The 16,387-nt window shown below is 34.6% G+C and overlaps 2 protein-coding genes across 2 annotated transcripts; one reads left to right on the top strand and one right to left on the bottom strand.

Moving 5' to 3' along the window:
• The first annotated feature begins 863 nt into the window (after window positions 1-863).
• Window positions 864-1,310, top strand: LOC125876218 (uncharacterized). The gene has a single exon (XM_049557340.1). The coding sequence runs from the start codon at window positions 864-866 to the stop codon at window positions 1,308-1,310; it is 447 nt and encodes a 148-aa protein (XP_049413297.1).
• Window positions 1,311-3,281: 1,971 nt separating this feature from the next.
• Window positions 3,282-11,600, bottom strand: LOC125876851 (aconitate hydratase, cytoplasmic). The gene is made up of 20 exons (XM_049558107.1): window positions 11,051-11,600; window positions 10,521-10,625; window positions 10,270-10,430; window positions 10,085-10,177; window positions 9,674-9,859; window positions 9,295-9,456; window positions 8,182-8,326; window positions 7,938-8,080; window positions 7,795-7,851; window positions 7,617-7,696; window positions 7,456-7,531; window positions 7,125-7,310; window positions 6,971-7,038; window positions 6,756-6,874; window positions 6,524-6,645; window positions 5,657-5,755; window positions 5,098-5,577; window positions 4,877-4,975; window positions 4,540-4,782; window positions 3,282-3,601 (listed from the first exon to the last, which is right to left on the bottom strand). Exons 1-20 carry the CDS (start codon window positions 11,346-11,348, stop codon window positions 3,533-3,535), a joined length of 2,991 nt encoding a protein of 996 aa, XP_049414064.1. The 5' UTR covers window positions 11,349-11,600; the 3' UTR covers window positions 3,282-3,532.
• Window positions 11,601-16,387: the final 4,787 nt, after the last annotated feature.

Genomic DNA, 16,387 nt, shown 5'->3' on the forward strand with positions numbered 1-16,387 from the left:
TTTCTTTCTCCAAATCAACTGAATATTCGTTCACTTAATATATATTTGTGTATACAATTAATTAATCCTAAGAGTATTATTTGGTGGTTTCAAGAACATATTCTAACGTATGATGTTTATATCAAATCAATGAATAAATACATGATATGTCTTTCATAAAGTTATTTGTTACTTAACTAAGGTTATATTGATGTATATATTCTCAGGATAATTTTCAACCACTATAATTAAATTACTTGATTTGATATCTAGCAGATCTAGAGTGTAACGTGTATGTGGAGGTTATAGAAACTTAATATAGCTTTTGCTCAATCCAATTCTTTTTAATTGTCATAGTGTCCTTTTTTAGAGTCAAGCGATTTGAATATTGACTAACATTTTAAGACGTATTTTTTTATCATATTAATATGAAAAAAGTTACAATTTATAAGACTTTCTATATACTTTTTGAATATGTAAAATTTTATTTTAATATAACGAATGAATGTAATCTAATTTAGTTTTGAAAATTAGACAAATTTACTCTCGAAAAATGTAACATGATAACTAAAAAGGAACGAAAAGAATTAAACTATTTAACTATGAATCTGATTATTATTGTACATTAACTTGGGAGAAACTCATAAATTTCAAATTCTGAATCCGTAACACTGGTGCAAATAAGTACTTTTTAACAAACATACATAGTTTTGTTCAAAAAAAGAAGGCGAAAAAAGTGGCAACTCCATGTGCACTTCTCCTCTTTATATTTCAAGATTCTAACCTCCCACTACTCCTTCTCCTTATTCACCAAAAACTCCAATCATAATATTTTGACAATCTTTTTTTTTTTCTATTCTCTTTGAAAATCTCTAAAAACACAAATGGGAAATTGCATGAGAATTAGTAGAGCACATGTTGTAGTTCATGATGATGAAGAGAAAAGAGTTGAAGAATTAGCACAAAAGGCAAAGGAACAAAGCAATGTTAACAAGAGAAGAAATAGTGTAAGATTTAAAGTTGTGGATGATGAAGAGAAAAAGGAAGAAGAGGGCAAAGAAATGATGATGAAAAAAGGTCATGTGGTGAGGATTAGAGTAGTGGTGACACAAGAAGAATTGAAGCAAATCTTGAATGGGAAATTGGATTTTTCATCAAAAGATGAATTTTTGAGAAAAATAAAGTCAGCAAGTAGAAGTAGTAGCAACAACAACAAAAGAAGATTATATGAAGATGGATCTAATTTTTCTTATGGAAAAGTGAGTTGTAGTAGTAGTAGTAGAAGCACAAGTTGGAGGCCTGCTCTTGAGAGCATTCAAGAGGAACATTAATATTAATGTTTGTTATCAACATGAGTCGTGGTGCGATGGATGGTTGGATCTTTTTTATCTTTTGAAAGTATCGCACCTAGAAATGAGTCTTGCAATGCGCGAATTTGAATTAGTCATAGGAATATTATGTTAGACTCTCTCTTCCTTTTTTTTCTCTCTTTATCTTGTTAGAGCAACACTTTTTAGACGTTGTTATACTGCAGTATAAGGTTAGTTTTTTTTTTTTTTTTTTTTTTTTTTTTNTTTTTTTTTTTTTTTTTTTTTTTTTTTTTTGTGTGTGATTGGGGAAGGGTTTTTCCAATATATCTAGAATTGGGTAAATCACGATTATTAAAAATCGACAATAGAGTCATTTTAACATATCTGTTGATGTACCTCATAGTTAGTTAGAATTATTTTTGTTTTTTTTTGGTGTTATGTTTAGAATTTATATGTTATGGATATAAAGTGATTTCAATTGAACTCAGTATTTTTTGTTTGATTATTACATATCGAGTACCAAGGTAAACAAAATTATGCTTGTGCGTATATATATTGATTAGATTCATTTTGAATTAATAGCTATAAATCTGAAATTCTCTTGTGAATATTATTTATTCAATGAGAAAATGGACCTTATATTTTGAAACAAGTTTTTTGTAATAGTGTGTAGCAGAGAGTTTTCTTGTGCTTACTTGGTGGCACCTTGGAAAGCTCTTTCCAGGGAGGGAATAATTACTAAATCTAACAGATTAGAAAAAGAAATTAAGCAAAACTACAAAAGTGACCATATATGTGACTTTACAGAAAGGCAATAATTATATATTTACGATTTATTAGAGCATTTTCTGGAAGAAACAATGGAAAAATTATTAAATTAACAAAATTCCAAATGTTGGTCAAAGACGAAATATATAGTGTGTTTTTTTTCATCATAGTTGGTGTCTGGTATCCACATTGGAGCACAGTTAAATCTGGATTTGCACCTAGATGTTCCACATTGGAGATAAAGTGTTTCTTAACAAAGGTGACTCTGTACCTAGGACTTGAACCCGAGATATCTGATTAAGAATGAAGAAATATTTACCACTCTACCAGAACCGTTGTAGTTGGTTATTAGTGAACGTTTACATGTTCCCTAGTCGTAGCTCAAGTGAAGAATCTGGCAAGACTAAATTAACTTATTTTAATCTTTTCCACTTGCCCATATTTTCTGCCTCAAGGGCTCCTATTTATAACAAAAGCTGTTTATTTTTTTATGGGTAAATTTTAGGAATCACATAATTTTAATATGAAATTACAATCTATCCCTCTTTAGTTTGTAATTACATTAATTCCTTAAAAAATAACACAAACAGGATACATAATATGTAGCTCGGATACATTAAAGAGTATCTCGAATACATCATAATATAAACCGGGTACATTAAAAACTAGCTCGGATACATTATAAAATAAACCGGATACATAATATGTAGCTCGGATATATTAAATACTTGCTCGAATACATTAATATGTAGCTCGGATACATTAAAGAAATAAGGAATTTTAGAGGTTTTTAGAAATAGAAGGTAGATATTGGAAATAAGGGAACATAAGACGTGTATTTCAATAATTTTTCCAAAAAAATAACCTTTTTTATGTGTGTACGTTGGTTTTCTCGGCCTCAACGAGTACCAACTGTTGAAATAAAAAAGGCAGACGATTTAATTTAACTCGTATTATTATGATGACCCTTGATGGATTTTATTTTAGTTATAGGACTTTCAATAGGATAAACGACAAGATATTCAATGTAATTTTCTGAGTAGAGTCTATGAAAAAGAGATACAACATGAGGACTTCCAAAGTATCATCCTTCATTGTACCACTCTAGAGTCTCACCCAAGCACGATTAACTTCAGAGTTCTGATGGGATCCAGAGTTAGCATTGGTATGATCATATCAGTAAAACTAACAAAAAGAACTTTCAGCTTTTCAATGAAAACTTGCTGAAGAGAATCTCAATATAAATTTTATTACCAAAAAATGGTATAATGCTATCCGCTGGAAAAAAGACTAGCTTGACAGTGCCTTTAGAAGTAAATAAACAACACTTTGTCCAACAAAAGGGACATAAAAAAGTTTTAAAATCCTTTATTCCCTTGTCAAGTTTCTCTATTGAGAAGATGATCCCTCTCTCTGTCATCTTCCCGCAATTAAGCAGGCACCTTGTAAATGTGGCCGAATAATCAAAGTGATCCTCATCGCTGTGTCAACTGACGAATGACATATTGAAGAATACCTCCATGGTTGAAATAAGCCAACTCCACCTGCACAAGATAAAAGAAGCTCTCAAATGTCAATACCTTACCAAGAACTAATGAATGGTGAAGGAGAGAGTATGGGATATTCCCTGCTGCTGTTGTGACAGTATGCAACAGGAATAGGTGAACAATGCATGCGGGATTATGTGATTTAAAAGTTACATGAAAAAGTCACAGATTAGGATCTTCTATTTCTTATTTGAGCATTGAAGCTAGTCTAAGAATTTTGACGGTGATGAAAGACCATTCTTATTTTGTACTTCACATATGTCATCTTCACATAATCATAAATGTAAATGTTGATTACTACCAAGGATGCACCATGATTTATTACTGTTTAAGAAACAATACTCTATACTATTACGCCCCAATCCCAAACTAGTTAGGTTAGCTCTATGAATCCTCATTAGTCATGTCGCTCTGTGCGACAAGTCACAATCCAGTAACCCCATAATTTACTGCACCCATATGAAGTCTGAATTTTCAACAATTTCCTTTTAGTTAAGTATTCTAGATCTTGACACCCTGTTATTTTTAATGATCCTGCTTCGATCTCAAACTAGTTAGGGGTGGCTACTGAAACCTCAATACCCAATTGGCCACATTGCATTCTACTAGTACTAATTAATGTCATAACACACACAAATATTGACATCCTTTGTTGAAGTTCAGTAAAAGACCCACAAAATTTCAAGTGCCCCAGCTCATTAAGGGCCCTAATTTAAATACACAAAAATGGCTTTAATAATAGATTTCTTTTATTTTCCCTTTTGTTCTTCTCCTTTCCTTCAGCACTATAGGCAAAATACTTTATATATGTAAAAGAAAATCAAAGAGAGGCAGCATTTTTATCATGGAAAACAATTGTCATATCAACATCTTTCACACAATAAAACACCAGGAAATAAGATTAACAACTGAAAACAAAAGAGAGCTAGGAGTACCTCAGTGTCGAACCGCACTATGCAGGTGAAGGATTTTCCAGTATCTGTTTGTACAGTAACGTCTTGCCCAGGGCGGATCTCACTAATATTTTCAGGAAGATCAATGGTATATCGCTCTTGACCTGTCAATCCAAGTGTATCTGCATCCTCCCCAGCCTTAAAGCATAGAGGCACAATACCCATTCCTACCAAGTTACTACGATGAATCCTCTCGAAGCTCTTAGCAATTACAGCTTTAACTCCCTGTTAAATTGTTCTTTAGAAGTTAGGGAATCCTCTGGTAAAAAAGAAAAGGACAGGATCAACCAAATTAAGAATAAATGCTCAAGAAACCCACCAACAACATTGGTCCCTTGGCAGCCCAATCTCGGGAACTTCCACTTCCATATTCAGCTCCAGCCAAGATAATAGTGCTTTGTCCAGCGGATTTGTATTTCTAAAGGCATCATGTGTTTAAGAAGTGTCAACATAAAACAGCAAAAGTGAAATGCGCAATGCAAACTCTATCTTTGATGAAAACAGGATTTGAACCATTAAGAAACAGAGAAAGGAAAGTACCATAGCAGCATCAAACACAGATAGCTTTTCTCCAGAAGGAATGTGGACTGTCTTTGGACCAACCTCCCCATTTAACAGCTTGTTTACAAGGCGGATATTGGCGAAAGTACCCCTAGCCATAATCTCATCATTACCACGACGGCTACCATATGAGTTAAAGTCCCTGCGATCGACACCCCTCTCCATAAGGTACCTAGCAGCAGGGCTATCTTTATGAATGCTTCCGGCAGGTGAAATGTGATCAGTAGTAATACTGTCACCAAAGTTCAGCAAGCAGTAAGCATCCTTCACTCCATGAGGTCCAGGAGGATCCATGGTCATACCCTTGAAATATGGTGGCTCATGGATGTATGTAGATTTAGGATCCCATTGGTACAGCTTTGTTGTTGGCACAGATAATTCATTCCACATGGTATTTCCCTTTGTAATAGCTTCATATGTACTCTTGAACATGTCTGGCAATACACTTGATTGAACAACCTAACATGGAAAGTTCCATGGTAAATTTACTTTTTGCGTAATTGATCATGGGTACATAAGCACATAATAGAATACATACCTCAGCAATTTCTTCAGTTGATGGCCATATATCCCTGAAGTACACATCCTTACCATCCTTTCCCACTCCAATTGGATCTTTCTCAAAGTCTATATCAACCTGCAAAGCATCGATAGTTCTCATCAGCAACATAAGTATACATGATAATGTACAATTAATATTGACATGTTAGACATCCATGAATATTTTCCACAATATCAGAGACCAAGACCAAGACCAAGACCTATATCAGAGTGTGCATGAAAATTCAATGAGGGAATCTAGCATTGGAGCCCTGCTTTCTGTTATTGTATTTGTGCTCCTGAGAGCAATGCAGCTTGCACCAGGCAGAGTAATGTCTAAAGACATTCCAGGTAGCTCATTTATGGCCCTGCCTAAAGCACGATGCCTTTCACTTATTTAAAAGCATAATCCTTTTTTTTAACTTGTAATATGTTTTCCTCCTTTCACTTACTATAGAGAATAACATTAAGGCTGGTGTATAGTATGGAGGAAAACATTTTCTGATTATCCCATGTTCGGTTGGTCAAAACTTTTGGAAAACATTCTCTAGGAAAATAAGTTCCTTGAAAATGAGGAAAAAATGTCGGGAAAACAAGTTCTACAAGTGACATTCCACATTAATTGTGTCCTCCCAACCCTCCAACACACCTCATCTTCACCCCCACCCCATGTAACCCCCATTCCTAACACCACCACATCACCCCTACCTCCCATAGTACTTATCTAGATTATATACAAGATAAACAAGAAAGAAAACCACTTATTTTCCAAGAAAACATTTTCCATGGACAACATTTTCCTTCGGACAGAACAAATAATTCGCCGGATAAATTCATCATAAATCTCTTAAGTGCATTCACTTACAGTGCCAGCAAGAGCATAGGCAACCACCAAGGGAGGTGAAGCAAGATAGTTTGCTCTTGTCAAGGCATGAACACGCCCCTCAAAGTTCCGATTTCCGGAGAGTACAGCAGCAGCAACAATGTCTGCAAAATACATACATTTTGAATTAGTCAAACAATATAGCAAAATGATCATGACCTAGATAAAGTCCAGACAGTAATATTTTAAATTAGAATCAATTGTATGGACTCACCGTTCTCAGATATGGCAGAAGCAACAGATTCATCCAAGTCCCCAGAGTTCCCGATACAAGTGGTGCAGCCATAGCCAACAATGTGGAAACCTTGCTGATTTAAATACTTCTGTAGACCACTGTTACGTGCAGAAAATAACATATCACAATGTTTTCAAATAACAATGGTCTGGGTTAGTAGAAACTTTGCTCTTTAAGAAACTTCCAATCAATACCTCTTGAGTAAATATTTTGTAACAACACCAGAACCTGGGGCAAGGCTTGTTTTAACCCATGGCTTAACCTGGAAAATAATCAGGAACAAGGATTAAGATGGCATGCCTGAACTTACAATCAAATGAAAAGGCAAGTATATGGAGTAGCACTAACATGTAGACCCAGCTCAGATGCCTTTTTGGCAACCAGAGCTGCTCCTAGCATAACACTGGGATTGGATGTATTTGTGCAACTTGTGATAGCAGCAATCACAACACTGCCATGTTTGAGCTCTGCAGGTTGCCCATGGAAGGAAAACTTGGCCACTTTATCTTGCACCTCTTTTGGCACAGCAAATCCCTGCATCAATGTAGAGCAAGTTGGATTAGCATTTCCAGAAGTCAGAATCTGGGGTTGGGTACTTTATAGTCTCACAACAATTTATGTTACAAGTTGATCAACCAAGAGAACTAGTGGTAAATATCAAAATGAATAGCTCGCTCACCTTGAACCCAACTTTGTTATCTAGGCAAGCATGCCAGTCAGACTTCATTTCTTTCAAAGGCACACGGTCATGAGGTCTGTAAAGGATTAAAAACCATTTATATAGACCAACCTTAAAGCACACGCATCTTAAATCAGAATTTATCCAAGCCGGGAAAATACCTCTTTGGCCCTGACAGACATGGCTCAACATCGGCAAGGTCTAGGTTCAAATACGAAGAGTACACTTTTTCTTGTTGAGGCTGAAACAATTTTTTTTTAAAGTGTAAGGGAAAGTAACGGTGATTCAATAGGAAAAGTGAAACTAGAGCAACCACAACTGAGGTAGGACAAGAAATACCTCATTATAATCGACAAACATATTATTTGCACGGAGATATGCCTCTACCATTCCAACCTAATTTTTGCACAGAGGGTTAGCCACATATAAAGAAGAACTGTCACACTCTATCTTCACTTAAAAGTAAATGTCTGAACACTTACTACTTCATCACTTCTCCCCGTTAACTTGAGGTATTGCAGAGTAACATGATCTACAGGGAAGAAACCCATTGTTGCACCATATTCAGGAGCCATGTTTGCAATGGTGGCCCTGTCAGCCAATGAAAGACCACTCATTCCACCACCTACATAAAAACAGACGAGTAGTCAAGTCCTTGCCTGGTGGACCTATTAACCAATGGTTAAACTATTTGTGTGGGAAAGTAGTCGATGTTTAGATATCTACCATAGAATTCAACAAACTTTCCAACAACACCATGCTTCCTCAGCATTTGAGTGACAGTCAGAACCAAGTCGGTGGCAGTTACACCATTTCGCAAATTCCCAGATAGCTTGAACCCAACAACTCCAGGCAACACCATGCTCATTGGCTGTCAGTATCCAGAAGAAGCATTACAAAAGCGCCATCCGAAGTGCAAATATCAGAATAAATATCAAAGTATTTTCATAATTAAGTGATCATCACCTAGACAGCAATTCTTTTATAGACATAAAGCAAACAGAAGAACAGGCAAGCAGCAAAGCCACAGGAAAGGCAGTATTGTTTCCTGCTCAGATTAAGTGGAGCACAGTGCATACTATTCTAAGATGAGGAAAAATAACATCCTATTCCGACTTGATCTGATTTTTATTCGAAGATAGCTGGCTACATACACTAAATGCTAAATGAAAAAGTATAACCAAAACTCTTTTTCTTAACAAGTTAGAATTTCTCTCTTTTTCATTATTGTCAAATTGACATACGAAACTAGTCAAATGCATTAACTACACGAAGACTCATGAATAACCTTCTTCATTTGGATGACTTCGTGATCACCAAAATTAGCTTTCAGGAATACATAGAATTTTGGGAAGAGCCCAAAAAATAGAATTAGAAATGGGTCAGTGGATGCAATCTAAAACCATCTGTAAGGAAAGAAGAAATACAAGGTCAGAAAAATGAGGCAAGGAAAAGCCCTACATGATCCACTATCATGCTCCTCTCTAATCTAGAGTATTAAGGTTAAAGAAGAACTTCACTCCCTTGCTCCAACTTGGCATAGATATGAGTGTTAAAAAAATCATGTTTAGTCTAATAAGGAGAAAATTTTGCCGACTTATTACATCTTAAACTTGTGTAACTGTATACACTGATTGATGTCCCTCCATTAACTTCTACACGTGCCAGTCATATTCTACACTAGAAATTTGTCAAAATGCAGATATGAACACGTGTCACAAGAGCAAAGTGGTACACCTAAGCAAAAAGACATAGCTATCTAATCTTTGCAGCAACACACGAATAAACCAGGATTCACAAAGGGATAAAAGGGTGATCATCGCACTCATAGTTTCATACCTGGCCAAGCATTGCAGCTTCTGCCTCAATACCTCCGACACCCCAGCCAGCAACTCCTAGCCCATCAATCATGGTGGTGTGGGAATCTGTTCCGACCACGCTATCTGGGTAGAGCAAGCCTTCCCTATTAAAGACGACCCTTCCAAGATATTCAAGATTCACCTAAAATTACAATAGAGAAAAATATTATCAGTTTTGCAAATGCACTGTTTCAGAAGTGGAATCTCACTCCAAATTCTCTAACAAGGGAAGATAAGCAAGAACATATAAAGTTAAGAATTCATGATTCAAGAAATAGCTAGAGCGCAGCACAACTATCACATTGACCAAATCCGGAAGCACAAGCAGCTAAGTCACATTCAGTTTTCAGGTCCAATACCTGATGCACAATACCAGACCCAGGTGGAACAACAAGCATGTTTTGGAAAGCATTGGATCCCCACTTAAGAAAGGCAAATCTCTCCTTGTTCCTTTGGAATTCAAGCTCCATATTAGCCTGGACTGCATTTTCTGACCTTGTTACATCAACTTGAACTGAGTGATCAATAACTAGGTCGACAGGAACCTGATATGATATTCCAAAAAAAAAATCACCATGAAGTGGTATGATATTCATTCATGAAAAGAATTAAAAGAACTGTAACCAAGAAACTTAAGCATATAAGTGTGAGTGACGAATGAGACAGCATATGCAATTCAACGCTTATGAACTGAAGTAAAGACTTTACTGCATTCTTTTTGCATAGTTCAAGAGACTTTGCCACAATCCACTAACTAGAAAGTATCATACCAATGGATTAATCTTGTCAGAATCACTGCCAAGGTTGTTCATGGCATCACGCATGCAAGCAAGGTCCACCACAGCTGGTACACCAGTAAAATCCTGCCAACAAGACAAATCAGTCAGGTGAGTTCATCACACTGCATTCTCTTTTCATTCTCTTTTAATGTCGCAAACATGCAAAAGCCCAGTACCTGCAGCAAGACACGGGCAGGCTTGAAGGGTATCTCCACAAACTTAGGTGCAGAATTTTCCCAGTCAATAATCTTTTCAACATCTTCCTTTTTCACTTGAAAGTTGTCACAATTACGGATTGCTGATTCAAGAAGAATCCTAATAGAATATGGTAGCTTGTCTGTCACATAGGAACCAACAAACCAAGAATAATCAATAATAGGAACAGATCAAAATGAATATAAGAATGTGCCAGGGCCTTTAAAGTTACCAATCCTGGGATCATTGAGAGCAGGTAAGCTATAGAACTTTCCGAATTCACCACCTCCAGGCTTTGGAAGACCAGTGAGGATTCCCTTAAATGGGTTCTCTGCAGCTGAATCCATCATAAAAAAAAAGGAATCAGATTCTTGATTTTCTACTAAGAATTGATCCACTCACAACAGCTCCTGGTAATCCTTCTCACAAAAATCTAAGTTTTTTATGAAACATCAAACCACAAACACAAATAATAAAAATGAAATATCTTGGGTCAACTTCAAAGTCTCCCACTCATAGGTCCTACCCACCACGTTCCACTAACCTCTGTCTCAATGCTGATTATTATTACTCCATTATTATCACAAATAAATCATATTCTTCCAATTAATTTTTATAATCTCGAAATAATTAAAAAAAAAAAAATTACCCAGAAATCAAATCTAGATTTACGAGAACCCCAAAAAATCAAAAACTTCTTTTACGCTACCTTTATGGATCACTAATAGAATTGGGGGAAATTAAGTAAAACGACAAAAGTACCCATGGTAGCTAGTTTCCGATGAAACCCGTTGAGAGCAGGGGCAGCAGTCCTGATCTGAGCAGTAAGACTGATCGGAGACTTCCAATCAACACCGTGACTCCACCTCGGTACAGAGCAACGCAGAGACCGGAGTGTTGAGGAATAACGCTGCTGAGCAGAAGCAACCCCAGCACCAGAACGACAAGGCGCGTGAGCAGCACTAGAAGTTGAAGCAAGCGGCCTTGTAACAGAAGAAGATGCTCTCAATAATGAAGAAGCAGCAGAAGAAGAGTACTTGCGAGCTGTATTACTATACATGACTACCAATATATATAGTTTTTTTTTTTTCAAATCACATTCAATCGTAACTCCTAGGGTTGTGTGCCCAAACAAAAAAAGGGAAATTGCTGATGAAGATGAAGATGGTGACGAAGAAGATATGGTGATTTGAATTATTGATTTATGATATGGAAAGGACAGTGCCGAAGCTGCGGCACATCAAATGGAGCTAAAATAAAAAAGCTTGGCTGATTATGCGTTATGGTGTTTTTTCGGTTTTTTATATAAAGGAGGGAGGGGAGAAAGGGAATAATAATTAAAATGAATATGATTAGGTCAAAATTATCTATTTATACGCTACTTTGTTTTGATAATTAATTTTTTTGAAAAAAATAAATAAAAGATAACTTTTGCCATTTGAAAATGTCAATTTCCTAAGCAGTTTTTAAAAAAAATAAAAAATAAAAAAAAAAAAAAAAAAAATATATATATATATATATATATATATATATTATAGGTGATCTCAATACTTCACATCTATAGTATAAAAATAATATTATCTCCGTCTCATCTTATGTGACACTTTTCAAATTTCAAGATTCAAGCAAATTTATGTTTGACCATGAGTTTTTCATAGATATTTTAAACGTTTTGATTTATCAATTATTATGATTTATAATACTTTTTACGTTGATCCTTGAAAAATGAAAAGTGTCACATAAAATGAGACAGAGGGGATATAAAGATCGATTGACGACATCTTCTTCAACATGTTTTTTTTCCTATGAAACCATGCATGTAATCGATATTATTTTCGAATAGTATCACTTTCTTTTAATTTTACAGTAACAAAAAAAAAAGCAGATTGGAATAAAAAATTTAAGTCGATTAGAATTTGTTATTTTTAGTATTTATTAATTAATATTTAGTTAGAATTTGTTTATCTCAGTTTGAAGTAGATTTTTTTAATTTTAGTTTAATTTGATTTCGTATTATTATAAATAGAGATGTTACTAGTTATTTTCAATATACGAAAAATATACCAAACAAGAAAACTCTATGTAAAAATAAAGAGGACTTGAGTTAAGAAGAAAGAATTTTTGAGTTTATAAATAAAATATTCTTGTTCAGTTTATAAGTTTTATTGTTAAATTGGAGTAAATAATGAGGGAGTTCGTTCTATTTTTATCAATTAATTTTATTTTTTAAAATGTAGATAAAGGAAGAAATAACTATTATTGGGGCTTGTGGCACACTTCCACAGGCCACAAGTCACCCATGGAAATTTGCATTAAAGTCCTTCTCTTTCTCTTGCTTTTCTTTTTCACTCCACTATTACTATTATTTTAGTGAACAATTATTCAAGCAATTGGCCCCATAATAATTAACTACTATATCAATGTACATATTAATTAAAGAGAAAATAGCACTTTAAGTCCCTATATTAATATTATATTATGATTTTAATTCTTCTATCATTCGGATTATCGGCATTGATCTTCAATTATATTATGTGAGTGATTTTGATCCTACAGTAACTAAATGCCTTCAAATTTAATAGACAGGATAGTTTTAATATTAAATCTAATTTGAGAAGAAAGGAAATAACATCTATATTGATCTTGTAAAGTTTATTAATAGATTCTTCAAGATACATGTCTCCATTAGTATCTATTTCTGTTAGTAATTAGTTAAAAATCAAAATCACTCAAATAATATAATTGAAGGTCAATGATGATAAGTTGTATAATATAAGAACTAAAATCAGAATATAGCATTAACATAGGGATTAAAAAAATTGTTTGACCTTATTTTAATTAATGTGAAAATAAGGACATTTTTTAAACTAAAAGTCAGAATTAAACGAATGAAGTCATGTGGTATCTGGCCTGGCCAAAAAAGGAGACGAATCATTTATATTCTTTTGAAAATATTTTGGAAAAACATTTGATTCTTCGAGAAAGATGAGGAAAACATATGCTTCATGGTCCAAAATTACCAACAATCGAGGGTTTGTTTTCACTAGAAATATATATTTATTTATTTTTTATGTTTTGTTAATCAAAATTTTTTTAATCATAAAATAAGAAAAACAAATTTTATAATTTTAAATATGATAATTATCCCCCCCACCCCACCCCCCAAACACTCTCTAATCCTCCCTCTTTCAATGTGAATTTAGAATTTAATTTTTTAAACTGTTATTTAACCCATTGAATATTTATAGTTATAGATTTATCTCTAATTTGTTATAATTTCATAAATTTTTACATATATATTTATATTCTACGTCGAAAAATACCAAGTTTGTGGTACCTCCCTTTCAAAAGTACGTACAAAAGTAAGTGTACTTAATACATTTTATAAGAAAACGATTAAAGATATATACATAAAATAAAATTTTAAAAGGGAAAAAGTCTTGAGTGAAATTTTTTAAAAACACAAGTAGAGAATTAGTTGAGGGAAAGGAAGGGTGAAGGTTCCCCGACTAAAGAAACATACGAATGGGCACCCTTCAATAATAAGGGCTTTTACAAAACCCTTGGGCCACTTTTTCTCTTTTTAATTTATAAAATACTCTTTGCTTTCGATTTCGCACAGATAATAATCAATACGAAGAGTTTATCATAATATTCGTATTAATTGATGCATAGTATTAGATTTTGTGAAATAATTTGAGGAATAAAATTATTAATATCAAAGATGACAAATAGAATTAATTTTATTTTTGAAACCATAGACAAGTAAAATATACTTATATTTATTCATGTTGAAAAGGAAATGTGTAGTTGGACGAATTGAACTTCTCTTCTCGGCTGACCTTTCGCTTTTTCACAACTGTTCAAATTATTAGACACCATAAGACTTTTCTATAAGAAAAAAAAAAGCCTATGAATTGAATGTTGTCTTCATACTAATTTGATTGGCTCTTGAACAAATAATATACCTCATGTAATTTTGTAAGTGGACTTTTGGAACAAGTGTTTTTCATATTTTATTTCAAAAACATAATAAATTTATCTAATTGATTTATAGTTTTTCTTTATAACATAGTTAATAGAGAATGTGAAATATTCGTCATTTTAAGAGTAATAAGAAGAAATGTTTGAAATCAAACTCGTAACATCATAACTATTGAACAATCTTATATACGCATTGATTCTCAACCTTAAATACTTATTTTTCAAGACATCATTTAATAGGGGATAATTTGGTAAAATATCTATATCAATAATTATTTTCTTAATGGGTGTGCCAAGTTAAACTGTAACCAGTAAAAATTCGTTGTTCCTCTATAGCTCAGACAGCTCAGTTGTAGAGCTGGATAGGTCAAACTATTGGAAGAAAATAGAAAAGGAAGACCGAGTGGGATCAAAGAAAGTAGCGGACTGATCACTAAATAGATACAAAATAACTCCCAGAAATAGTCATCCATGCCCCCTCGCGTCAATCCCACGAGCCTCTTATCCATTCTCATTGAACGACGATGAGGGAGCAAATCCAACTAGAAAAACTCGGGTGCGGCATATTCATGGACTGGCAAAGCGAACTCTCAATTTGATCAGAAGAGCCTAGAGAGTTCTCTATATTTCCCCAAATTCCGACTAGCGCGGTTCTTTTTCTCGACCAAGGCATTCTACCTTTGTAGAATCGGAATCAACACCACTGCATTGCGCTCAAACAGTTGAGTGGCCGCCTTGTGAACTCATTCATGCTTTTGCAATTCCAGCGCATCTTGTGCCACAGAATCGGTTGTGCTTTACCTCTTCCCCTCTATCAGAAGATTGCCTTATCTTATTGCCGTTCAATCTCTAAGGCGGGTTTCCGCTGAGAAAGAAATAGTGTTTGTGTCCAAAGGTGAACAAAGCCCTAGCTTCTAGATTTCTCTACTTTTCCCAGGCTGGCAGGAGAAGGGCTTAGATTTTTTTTAGAAAAGAACTTCTTCCTTTTTTGATCCAGAGGAAGCAACCCGTCTGTTGTGGTGGAGCGGCTTTTTTCTTTCACAATAAGACCTGGACGATTATCCCAATTTCGGCATTCACAGCGCGTAGGTTAATTTATTGGATAGTTTCAGTCCAGTTGAGCTACCTGAACCATTTTGAAATAAGTCTCCTTTCTCTATATAATTTGCCCCGCCCCAGAATTTTGACGATGACGGAAGCCTCTATCTTGAATTGAAGGGCCGCTTCCCCTTCATCTTCGGGCAAGCGGGTAAACTCAGGTTTGGGAACTCATGTCTTCTCGATCGCCTTCTTGATTGTTGCATTGGTTTAGTCAATCCGACCGGCGCACTTGCTTTTGTTGTAGTTTGTTAGTCTCCTTTGATTCGTAAACCAACTAGAGCAAGAACTGAACAGGGGCACTCATAGAAGTCTATTTTGAAACATCTATTTTGGGATATTTTTTTTCGATTCCGCGCATTGGAACTGAAAAGGGCTATCATAAACAGCCACCACACAAGTTGGCTGGTGCATTGGCCTTACCGTAAGAAGTCCGAGAGCGATATATCTCGTGACACGCTCCGCATGGCTTTTTTTTTTTAGAAAGTCCAATCTTCCTTGGGGTTTTAGTGGGAGTTCCTTTTTGATGCCCATTCGCGAGTGGCTAAAGGGAAATTTGCTTGTTCCGATAGTTAGTCTAACCCCTTTCCCACAGCATTCCAGTAAAAATAAACGGAGGGAATACAAAGAAAGAGGTTCCTCTAAAAAAAGTCCACTACATTATTATAAATTCTTTAAAGACATTGACATAAAATTAAATAAAGTGTTTAATAAAATTGGATTGTCCTAATCACGATCAGATATATGATACAGTACTAGTCTTTTTAATTTGGGTTAGTTTCCAAACTATTTTTTATTTCAATTTGTTCCAGAATCTGCCACCTCACTGACATGCCAGTTTGCATGCACTTCAAATTTATTTGCCAAAGGCTTCAACAACTATCCTATTTGGAAATACCCGAATCCAGATTTATTTTTCAATTCACTAAAGCATTTTGTCAATTAATACGTCTTTCCTCATTTTTGGATGAGAAAGTATCTACCATAATTTTTTTTTATTTGAACCCTCGTAAATTT

Source organism: Solanum stenotomum, chromosome 9 (genome assembly GCF_019186545.1).
Source record: "Solanum stenotomum isolate F172 chromosome 9, ASM1918654v1, whole genome shotgun sequence".
Taxonomy (NCBI): Eukaryota; Viridiplantae; Streptophyta; class Magnoliopsida; order Solanales; family Solanaceae; genus Solanum; species Solanum stenotomum.

What these genes read in the sequence shown, in the direction of transcription:
- LOC125876218 (XM_049557340.1), top strand. Translation starts at nt 864, where the DNA reads ATGGGAAATTGCATGAGAATTAGTAGAGCACATGTTGTAGTTCATGAT.
- LOC125876851 (XM_049558107.1), bottom strand. Translation starts at nt 11,348, where the DNA reads ATGTATAGTAATACAGCTCGCAAGTACTCTTCTTCTGCTGCTTCTTCA. An exon ending in TTCTGCCATATCTGAGAACG is followed by an intron (nt 6,646 to 6,755) that starts GTGAGTCCATAC and finishes TGTATTTTGCAG; the next exon opens with ACATTGTTGCTGCTGCTGTA. An exon ending in CTGTGTTTGATGCTGCTATG is followed by an intron (nt 4,976 to 5,097) that starts GTACTTTCCTTT and finishes TGATGCCTTTAG; the next exon opens with AAATACAAATCCGCTGGACA.